General features: G+C 45.7%; 2 protein-coding genes across 14 annotated transcripts in view; one reads left to right on the plus strand and one right to left on the minus strand.

Moving 5' to 3' along the window:
• Positions 1-8,824: 8,824 nt before the first annotated feature.
• Positions 8,825-10,863, minus strand: LOC140844465 (uncharacterized). 2 transcript variants are annotated; one of them, XM_073216843.1, is made up of 2 exons: positions 9,761-10,863; positions 8,825-8,987 (listed from the first exon to the last, which is right to left on the minus strand). In XM_073216843.1, exon 1 carries the CDS (start codon positions 10,861-10,863, stop codon positions 9,976-9,978), a length of 888 nt encoding a protein of 295 aa, XP_073072944.1. In that variant the 3' UTR covers positions 8,825-8,987; positions 9,761-9,975. The 2 variants fall into 2 exon arrangements, with proteins under 2 accessions (XP_073072944.1, XP_073072943.1); XM_073216842.1 differs by having other exon boundaries at positions 9,562-10,863.
• KIAA1614 (KIAA1614 ortholog) overlaps positions 10,626-11,336 on the plus strand; it is a 33,120-nt gene continuing 32,409 nt past the window's right edge. For all 12 annotated transcript variants that reach the window (XR_012122818.1, XR_012122821.1, XR_012122819.1 and 9 more), the window contains exon 1: positions 10,626-10,759. Coding sequence is in view for 6 of the 12 variants with exons in the window: in XM_073216837.1 (XP_073072938.1) it covers positions 10,725-10,759 (35 nt within the window). In the remaining 6 variants the exon portion in view is untranslated. The remainder of the gene's footprint in view (positions 10,760-11,336) is intronic.

The following is an 11,336-nucleotide window of genomic DNA, read 5'->3' on the forward strand; positions in this document are numbered from 1 at the left end:
GGGTGGATGGCATGGGTGTTTTGTCTCGATGTTGCCCCTCTGGGAGTCTGCACTCGGTAAGTGATGGGGGCAGAGTTCCAAGGGTCAGACCAGGAGCAGGAGAAAGAGCCCAGAAGGAGCAGTTAGAGACAAGTGAGGATGAGCAGAAAGGAGAGAGGCCATGGAAGCTGAGGGAAGAGCCAGATCCGAGAGGGGTGGGGCTGAGGGACAAAGCATTGGAGGCCTGCAGTGTCCCACACCCCACACAATCACTATATGGTTGCAAAGGTCATAGCTCTTTTTGTATAAAGGAGAGACTCATTCAGAGCCAGAAGGAACAACATAGCTCCTTTTTAACATGATTTTCATGAATAAACCTCCACAGGATTAGCATTAGTTTTTAATGACATGTCTGTCTGTGCAGGCCCTGGAGTTACCTGTGAGACTTCATGGAGGCTCAGGAACTCAGCGGAGGAAAGCAGTTATGTGTGTGGTCCTTGGAGGCCGAGAGCCGTTCAACTTGGTCTCCACCACTTACTTGCTCTGAGTTCAAGTCCGGACTCTGCCACCTCCCGTAGCATAGGTTACATGACCTCTCCATGACTCAGTTCTTCATCTAGAAATATGAGTTCTTGATGCACAGCATTGTTGAGGACATTTTGTGAAATGAGGCATGAGAGCACTTGGCATAGTCTTGGCATATTGACATTCAAGAAACATTAGCTACAATAATAATATTATTATACATTATTAATCCATTCAACAAATATTTAGTGAGTGCCTATCATGTGCCAGGCAATGTTTTAGGACAGAGCCATCTAGTAGAAATGTAATGCACGTCACAAATGCAAACCACAGACATAATTTCAAATTACATATAATAGCCACAACCTAAAAACACATAATAAATTACATATAGCAGTCACGTGACAAATATGTAATAACATATTTTATTTAACAATATACAGAAAATATTGCCATCTCAACATGTAATCAATAGGGGTCTGACTCCGAGGGGTGAGGTATATTTTACTGACTTGTCTCTACTTCACAATGGTGGTTCTATCTCCGTGATGTCTAGGAGATTCTAATCCTGTTCCCTGAAGGGGTCAATACCCAAAAGCAGGGAGGATGCTGTTGAACTTAATCAAGTTTTAAGTAAAAATAGAAACAATCATAATATTGTTTGTGGATTTGATTAAATCATATCCATTTGGAGAGCCACTTCCTTTATTTGAGGGAAGACAATGCTAAACCACCCTCCAATGTTAAATGGCAGAGAGAATATTGATACCCTTAGAAAGAATATTATTTCTCTAATGTTTTTATAGTTTATTATGACTTCTTTCCTGTTTTGAAAATGGAGCATTGTGAAAAACCTGAAAATATAAAAAAACCCAAATCCTCAGATTCAGATGAAGATTTTGATATATTTTCTGTCTCATTTTATATACAGATACATAACTATTGATGTAGACATTTACTGATTCACGTACATGTTTTATATAATTAAACTGTAAATTTTGTTTCATATTCTACTTTTTTGCTTAATGTTATTTCATGGCCATATTCCTATTACACATTTCAAAATAAAGTTGACTTCTAATGCTTACATAATGGAGTACGATCATTTCCATTCCAGGTGGCCATTGGGATTTCCCAATATGTTGCTACTATAAATTAATGCTGAAGGAACTTCCTTTCACTCAAATTTTTGTCCTCATAAATTTTGATAGCACATTTCCAGGTGCTATTAGCACTCCTCAGGCTTTGGCCACACAATGTCAAGTTGCCTTAAAAAATCCTTCATCTCCCACAAGCAATGCAGCCAAAAGCCCATCCTACTATCCTCTACCCAATGCCACGTATTATTATTTAAACAATTCTGCTATTTAAAAGGGTTAAAATGGCAACTTTTGGGTTTGTTTTAATTTTTACTTCTCTATCTTCTTTTGAACATAGTGTTTTATGGTTACTAGCCATTTGTAGTTCCTCTTCTGTAAACTGCCAGTTCATATACTCTGCTCATTTTTTCTATTATTTCTTTAATGTAGTGGTATCCCACTGTGATTTAAACTTACATTTTCCTAATGACTAATAATTTTAAGCACCTATTTATGTGTTTGTTGACCATTTGGACATCCTCTTTGTGAAACACCTGCTCAAGTCTTTTGCCCATTTTAAAATTGGGTTCTGTTTTCTCTTGATTTTGAGAAGTTCAGATAAATATTTGCAGCACATAGATATTGCAAACATCTTCTCTAAGTCTTGTGACTTACCTTTTCACTGTCTTAATGACATTTTTGATAAACAGAGATTCTTAATTTAATGAAGTCCAATTTATCAATCCTATCTTTTAAGTTTAGTACTTTTTTGTGCCCTTTAAAGAAAGATTTGCCTGACCCAATATTGTAAAGATACTCTTTGCTTTCTCCAGGAAGCTTGATTGTTTTGGCTTCCATATTTTGTTCTACTATCCATCTCAAATCAGTTTTTGTGAATGGTAGGAGTCAAGGTTCATTTCATTTATTTGGATATACAAACTGACTTAGCACGACTATTGAAAAGATTGTCATTTCTTACACTGCACTGAAGAGGATTCTTGGTTGTAAATTAGGAGATTGTACATGAGTGAGTCTATTCTATTTGTCCTTTCACCCATTCCAGATTGTCTTAATTAGGGTAACTTTACTGTAAGTCTTGACATCCACTAGCAAAGTCCTCCAGCACTGGTTTTCTTTTTTAAGACTGTCTTGACTATTTACTATTTTATATCCTTTACATATCCACATAAACTTTAGAATCAGCTTGTCAGTTTCTACCAGAAGGAAAACTTGTTGCCACCTAGATCAGAATGCATTGAATACTGTTGTGGGTTGAGCAGTGTCCGCCAAAACTCACATGTTGAAGTCCTAGCCCTCAATACTTCAGAACGTCACCTTACCTGGAAATAGGATCATCATAGATGTACTTAGTTAAGAAGTGGTCATACCAGAGTAGGATGAGTCCCTAATCCAGTATGATTGTGTCCTTATAAGGAAAGGAAAATTTGGGCACAGACATGCACACAGTGAGAATGCCATGTGAAGACTGGAGTTGTGTCTGCCTCAGGCCAGCTACCAGAAGCTGGAAGAGAGGCCTGAAACACATCCTTCCCTGGAGCCTTCAGATGGAGCAACACTGATGACCCCTTGATATCAGACTTCTAGACTCCAGAACTGTGAGACAATACATTTTTGTTGTGTTAACCACCCAGTTTGTGGTACTTCATTACCACAACCCTAGCAAACTAAAACAAATATCTAGTCACCTTTGGAGGAATTGACACCTTGACAAAACTGAGTCTGCCAAACTATGAATATGGTATATCCCTCCACTTATTTACATCTTTAATCTCCCTCAGCAGTTTTGTAATTTTCAATGTATAAGTCTTGCTAATAATCTTTTGTCGGGTTTATTCCTAGGTGATTTGGGTTTTTTTGATGCTTTTATTCAGGGTACTATTTTATAAATTTCACTTTCTACTTGATTGTTGCTAAGTATATAGAAATACAATAGCTTTTTGTACATTGATTTATAAGTATATAGAAATGCAATACAAATGTGTAGAAATATATATATATATATATATATATATCCAAGAAGCCTTGCTAAATTTATTTCTTAATTTTAAGACTTTGTAGTTTCTTTTGGCTTTTTCTATAATCATGTAATGTGTAAATAATAATCTTATTTCTTCCATTGCTTATGCTTTTTTCCCCCTAGCTTCGTTGTTTTGAATAGGACTTATATCACAACAGTGAAAAGAAATGGTGATACTTTGGACATCTTTTCCTTGTTCCCAGACTAAGGAAAAGTGCCCAGTGTTTCACTATTGAGCATCATGTTAGGTGTATCTTTTTTTGTAAATACCCTTTATCAGATGAAGAAAGTTTAGGGTCTGTTTCTTCAACTATCCATTTTGTTACATTGATCTGGTTATTTTTTCAGTTCTTATCCATTTAATTATTATAACCTTATAATGCAATTTTTATTTTATAGAATAAGTCCCCTCTCTTAATCACTCTGTTAGAAAATTTTTCTCATGAATATTCTTCCCCATATTGGAATCTTGATTGAAAGTACATTAAAATATTTAAATTAAGGAAAATTTCATCTTCCTAATATACAGTATGTAAATATTTCTCCATTTACCCAGGTCTTCTTTTGCATACATGGTAAAGTGGGGTTTTTTTTCATATACTTTCCACATATTTTTAAGATTATGAAATGTGTGGTACGTACATTACATATATATTTTTAAATTACAGAATGTTTTATGTACATTATATATACCATATATTATGTATGTTATATATAACATATTATGTATATTATATATATGTGATGTACAGTATGAATAATAATAAAGAGAGCTTCCATATGCTCACCACCCAAGTCGACAAAGCATTACCTCTGCCTTTGAGACCTTCTATATCCTTCCCCACAATTGCCATCTGCCTTTCTCCTTCCACACTGAAGAGGTCATTACGTTATTATCTGTGTTAATAATTATCTTGCTTTCATTAGTTTGCTGTATATGAACCCCTGAAGAAAGTATCATTAATTTCATGTCTCTTTTGACTTGCTTTGTTTCTCAACAACCACTGAGAAGCAGCCATGTTGTTCTGTGTAGCTACAGTTTGCTCATTCATTGCCATCTAATATTCCATTTTACAAATATCCCCAAATTATCCTTTCTTCCATTGATGGACAGTTGGGTTGTTTTCAGTTATTTATATTATGAACAGTGTGGTTATTAATTTTCTTATAAATGTCTTTTGGTATAAAGGTCATTTCTGATGGTCTATTATTTTTCTTAGATTTTTTTTTCCTTTCAAATCTGTCTTCTACCTGGTTAGTGATGGTATTTAGGGAAACTAATTTTTAACACTTGTATCCAATTGTGTCCAGTTTGCTTGGGTTTTTCATAGTAAACAATCACATCATCTACAAAGTGATCTTATACTTTTTAAAAATAATCATACATTACAGTTATACTTCTTTTAATAATTATACATTGCAGAATGTATAGACCATTGTTAAATGCATATAGTTATGCAAAGTATTCTTATTCAGTCCCTAATTTTAATAGGACTTCCCTGGGGTTTTACCATCATGTAGTATGTTGACTGTTAGATGTTGGATTGTTGGATTCGAGAAGGAAACTTTCGTCATGTTAAGGAAGCCTTTTATGTATAGTATTTGAATTTTGTCAAAGACTCTTTCAGCTTCTATTATGGAATAATTGTAATTTTTCATTGAATTATTAGTGTGAGGCTTACACTAAATACATTTTTTCATAGTCTCTTGCATCTTAAGCACATCATTAATATAGTACTGAGCACTTTCTGTCTGTTCTCAAGATCAAAAACAGTCACAGATATGAAGTCAGATCTCCGTCATCCTCCAGTATCTTTCTTCGTCAGTCTGCTCTCACTTTGTAGATGACAAAATTGACTGGGCCAAGATGCCAGTGATCATTAGCAGGCAGGTTAAAGTCCGGTGCCCTCTCCTCATGTTGATGATGGCCTCCCACAGAGCAGAGACGGTACAGGAGGAGGGAGAGTATTAAAATATTTTCCTAATCCCAGTGGTTTCCCATGACTAGGATTGTGAAATGAAAAGCTGCAGTTTGGACTTGGGATGGGAATAGATGCCTAGAAGAGTTGGTGGTTACACGGTGAGTGGGCAGCCAACACAGTGAAGTCTGGAGTCCGTATCTCCAGGGAGGGTCCCTGTCCCTTCCCAGTGGGCTCCCTGCCTGCCAGCCTGGAAAGCAGCGCAGGCTGACCATGACCAGGCAGGAGCCACACTTCTGTTTTCCTCAGGACTTAGTTGATTCAAGCAGGTGTGGTATAGAAGAGCAGGGCACATGTGTGTTCACACGTGTCTGCATATGGGTGTGTAGGAGGGGGTAGAGGAACATAACAAGAAGACAAGGTGGCCACTCCCTGGAGGTGCCCGGTTCCATGCTGCCTATGCATCTCTGGTGTCCTCTCTTGGCCTGTTTTTGCATGCTTCTCTCATTATCTTCTTGTCTCCCTTCCCTCATCCATTTCTTCCAATAGCTATTTTATCTCCAAATTTCCAGGCTCACTCAGAATTGAAGTATAAGGCTTGCTTCACACCAGTGGCTGTGATCAATGACCATTTGGGGAAGAGAGAGAAGGGGCAGGGCAAGGAGCCCTGGACATCCGTGTAAATGGGAGTCAGTCAGGAAGCTGGGTCTGGTCCTGGCCCTGCCAGTGACTGACTTCCCACAGGCCCTGGGGTAGGACGGGCCATATTCAGTTAACAGCCAGATCCTTTAGAAATGACCTTGATCCTCTTAGCAAGCCATGCCCCCACCCTTCTCTTAGGCATCCTTATATGATAGGGATATTTTTCTTTTGTTTAACCATCTGGCTTGTAGCCAATAGCTTTTATGTGGCAGATACATGTTAGGAGTCAGGACCACAGATGGGGATTAGGAAGTGCTCTGTGAAGTACCAGATGTTGACAACTCGGTGTGAAAAGTGCTCTGGCAGAAGAAGGCCAGGTTCTCCATCGCAGGTTGGGGTGACTGTGGCAGGACCTGGGGAGGGCTTTCCTGAGGCGGTGACATTCGGGCTGTGGGGTAGATCTTATAGGAGTCACTCAAACTGGTGTGTGGGTGTAGTGAAGCCAGTGTTTCAGGCTGAAGAAACACCAGGCAAAGAGAGGGAGACATAAATCTGTAGCCAGCTGTGGGAGCTGGAAGCAATTCAGTGGGTGGGCAGGCAGGACAGGCTATCAGGTGGGGGGCCAAGGGCTGAGACCAGTGGGTCACACAAAAGGGTTGGAGTTTTAACCCAAGACCTGTGTTTCTCCAAACTGACTGGGCCTCAAAAGCATCTGGGAAGTTTATGAGGAAACAAGCGTACTGGGCCTTACTCCACGTCAGGAAGGAAGCTCCATGAGTGAGACCTCAGAATCAGCCCGCAACAGCGTCCCGGGAGAGTCTGCGCAGGCACAGCTCAGACCCGCCCTTGGACGTCTTGGGAGGGCTCCAGGCAGGGGAGAGGCAGCTGAGGCAGCCGCCCCGACACTCCTTGGTCCTCTGCCAGAGGGAAAGCCCTGGGGCAGTGGACAGCGTCCCTAGGAGCTATTGCCAGGATCAGTCGCCTCCTGAGCACCTCCAACCATGTGCCCCACGACCAAGACAGGAGCAATCAGGAAATCTGATTTCCAGATAGACAAGCTCCCTCAGGCAGGACAGGAGAGGGACGGCCAGTGTCCTCCACCCCATTCCCCCTCGGCTGGCTGTACAGCTGTGACCTGGGAGGACTGCCTCTCACCTACCCCTTCACCCCAAGTAATACCCCATTCCCTATCCCACATGCTCCTTGTTCAAGCCGAGTGTGCAGAGCCCTGTGGGGCGGGAGGGGAGGAGCACTGAGGCTTTTGTTTTCACCTGGGCTATGTGGAGGAGGCGGCTGTGGCTTGGTAGGTCTCCCTGGTTCTTCAAATGGAAGAAGGTGGCAAGAAGACCACTGCTTACCGTGTATTTGCGTTCCTCCTGGATTTCTCCAAAAGACGGTAATCAAAGAGTCTGATGCCTAAGGACACAAGGTAGTTCCCCAACCCAGAAACATGCCATGCTCAAGGTACGGTGTAGACCACCTTCTGGGAACTCCCTCCTCATAGGACAGAGTCCAGGCTCCTCACATGGACCTCGGACGCCTCACGCAGGCCATGCCACCCCTGCTCTGCAGCCTTGGCCCTTGCCTTGCCTTTTCCGGTTTAACTTTTACACTGAGTTAACACTGAAACTGGGCAGTTCCACAGCTCAATGCCTCTGTTTAGGCTGATCTCTCCGGCTGAAATGCCTTCTCTGCCGCTGTCTGGAGAGTTCCTCTCATTCTCTAAGACCCCGGTCTCTGTGATACCCCCTCCTACCACCCAACAAATGCCCCCCATCTAGCTGTTCCTGGGAGCCAACCTACACTTACACAGAAGGATTCTGTGCCTGCCCTACTCCTGCCCCGAATTGACCAGAAATTCTTCAAGGACAGGGTCTATGGCAACCTATTTTGTCTTCCTTTTCTAGTGCCTGGCACTTAGTAGGAGCTCAGCAGATATTTACTGAACCAAACAGAATCTAGACGAAAAAGAAGTGCCCTCCCACATGTAAATGTTGTGATAATTAATAGCATTCCAAGAATTTGCCTTTTGGTATTTTTAGGTGGCTTTTAAACTCTATATAGATCTGACACCCCATTCCCCTATATTAAGTGCAAAATAACAATTTTACGAGTAAAGCAAAGGAGATCATTTGCATCTCAAAGGTTTTTTTGGGGGTGGGGCAAACAGATTTCCTTTAAACATTAAGCTTTTGCTGGAACTTTCAGAAACTCGCCTTTACAGATCATTAACTTATGGGAGAGGGGTGGGAGCAGGAGTCATGAAGTCTGGGCTTCCAGATGCCTCTGAAAGAAGAAAGCAGGGCAGCTCTTGGGGTCAGGATTAGGTTCAGATTCTGGCTACACCAGCTGTGTGGCCTTGGGCAACCTCTTCTCCTAACCTCTCTGTACCCCGATTTCCTTAACCCTCAAGTGGAAAGACACTATACCCACTTTGCAGGATTGCCGTTAAAATCTACAAGATACTACGTGGGTGCCTTGGCTCACAGAAGCCCCAGCGATAGTTACTGTGTTAGGTTTGACCTCACAAAAAGAGGAGGGGAAGGGGTCTGACAGCGTTTTACCTTGCATGGCAATAAGGGAGACAGGAAGGATCCAGAAAGGAAGAGCTAGACCAACAGGGCAGCATATCTTGACAATCACACTTCACAATTTTTTTATCCTTTAAACAAAAATCTTTCTATGTTTAACTTGCAGAATTCTGACAACAGCACTGTGCAGTGCAGTTGACGTGAGGGTCTTGGGCTCCACAGGGTCTCCATCATTCTAGCTCTACGACCTTGGGCAGATCACCTATTTCCACATCTGAAAAAAAGGAGACAATAAACACTACCCATCCCTTAAGGTTGCCATATGAGAGAGGAAGGTTGAGTGCTTAGCCCAGTGCTGGGTACACCTCCATAAATGGCACCTTACTATATTATGAAGTCGTAAGTACTCAAAAACAGGGGTGAATGCCCTGTGGAAGGACCCCCTTGCTCTGGGAATATGGGTGAAAGGGATTAATTGCAAGTGCATTGGCCCCAGACTCTGGACAGCAACTGCCAGGGTTGCTGTGTGACCTTGGGCCTGTTCTGTAACACAGATGGTTTGCCCTAAATAATCTCTCAGGTTCTGAAATCAGCGCAAGGCCAGTCTACCCACAGCTCCCCAAACAGCTGTTCTCAGGCCTGGGTGCTTTTGCCCTGCCCAGTTGCCCCTCCTTCTGCAGGGTACAAACAGCTGTTCTCAGGCCTGGGTGCTTTGCCCTGCCCAGTTGCCCCTCCTTCTGCAGGGTAACTCCCACCTACTCAAGAGGCAGGCCCTCCTCTGGAAACGTCCCTCCCCACCTCCCGTTGCCAGCCTGGAGCACATCCTGTGGTCCTTTTTGTTGCCAGACCTGTATGGAGATGGTGACTGTGGTGCCCAAGTACAAATAGGAGAGCAGCCCACGCTTAAGAGTAAAGCTTGGTAGCTGAGGGAAACACCAAGGAGTATTTCCCTTTGTAAGGATTTCCGGAATCTCTTCGGTGCTAAGTCTCTTTGTTTCCCCGACCTTTGTGGAAAAATAGGTTTGGAAATAAGTGAGGATCCGTCACCTCCCTCTGGGTGGAAAAAGCAAGGCCTGCCGGTTTGAGCCACAGCCTCAGGTAAAGCCCGTCGCTGCTACTTGCTCCAGGTGTGGAACCGATGACGCCGTCTCTCCAGGAGTCCCCGGGACCCTGAGAGCCGGTCCTCTAGCCCAGGCGCGACAGGCAGGCGCCAGGCTCTCCTCCGGGCCGGGCAGGGCGACGGAACCCACCTCCGCTCTGGGTTACCCTCGCGCCCCTGGAAAGCCCAAGCAAGTGACCTTGACCTCTGAGGAAACGGGGCACCTCGGAGAGGGCAGAGGGCCCCTCCGGACAAGTCCGAACAAAGGGCGTTCCTTCCCCCGCCCCGGCCCCGAGCCTCCTCCCCGGGCCCCGGGTGTAGAGTTACACGCGTTCCCGCGAAGCTCGGGAGAGCGTGGGTTTCGGAGCTTCCGCGCTCCTGAGCCGGCCGCAGGCTGCGCGCCCCCGGGCCTCCCGCTCGCCCGCCGCGGGGTCAGGCCCGAAGCCCGGAAGGCGGCCCGAGGCCCCGCGCGCGCCACACGGCCCCGTCCCCAGCCTCGGCCCGGGCCGCGCCTTCCCTCCCGGCCCCTGGACGTCCTCCGGGAGCGCTCGCCCCTCGCCGGGAGGGGCCGCCCCGCCGGGCTCGGGCTGACGAGCGCGGGGGGCCGCGAGGGCCGGGGGTGGGGGGCAGGCCCCGCTTCTCCGGCCCCTTCCGCTCCGCCGCCTGTCTGCTCGGCGCCTCTCGCCCCTTCCCGCCCTGGGTGCCCGCTGGGCCTCTTCGCCCCCCGTGGCAAAGCCCTGACCGAGCGGCGGCCGCCGCCGCCTCCGCTGCCCGACCCCGCTCCCGCTGCCCAGACCCGGAGGGGGGCCGTGGCCCCCGGCGGCTGCTCGGGCCCGGCCTCCCCCGGGCCCCCGGCCGCGCCGCCAGCCCCGGGGCGGGAGGAGGGCGGAGGAGGGCCTCGCCTCTCCAGGGATGCAGGCGGCCGAGCCCGGCGGCGGCGGCCCCCGGTGAGTACGGAGGCGGGGGACGCGGGCCCGCCGGGCGGGGGGCGGCCCGCATCCCTGCGGCCCACGTCTCCACGCGGGAGGCGCGCCGGCACGTTCGTCTTCATTCCAGCTTTTCTGAGTTGGAGCCAAGAGAGCGCGTGGGCCACAGGGTCAGGCGGCCCCAAGCAAGCCTCCCCGGAAGGCTGCCCGAAGTTCCGCTGCGGAACGCGCCCGGCTTTACGGTCTCCGAGAGGGGCTGTGTCGGAATGCCGTCCCGGAGTTTACCCTCAGAAAGTTCTTTTAATTCGACAGAAACTGCTCCTATCACTTTCTAATCCCCGTTTTCTGGACGGAACCTTAGCAGAGAGGAATCCGTTGGCTGGGTTGTAGAGAAAGTTGGTCAATTCTAGACTTCTGGTAGAGAAATAATCTCGTCTTAAAGATACTCATTGAACTCTGCAGTCTGAAAACTGATGTGACATTTTGCACTATGTGTGTATTTTGCTTTATGAAATATGTGCATTCCTGAAACACATGTAAGTTGAATAGTAATAACTATTGAGGGACTTGCCGTAGAGAATTCTATGGCAAATCTTTA

Source organism: Manis javanica, chromosome 11 (assembly GCF_040802235.1).
Source record: "Manis javanica isolate MJ-LG chromosome 11, MJ_LKY, whole genome shotgun sequence".
Taxonomy (NCBI): domain Eukaryota; kingdom Metazoa; phylum Chordata; class Mammalia; order Pholidota; family Manidae; genus Manis; species Manis javanica.

Bases quoted from the DNA above. Each gene is read 5' to 3' on its own strand.
- LOC140844465 (XM_073216843.1), bottom strand. From the start codon at position 10,863: ATGAAGACGAACGTGCCGGCGCGCCTCCCGCGTGGAGACGTGGGCCGC.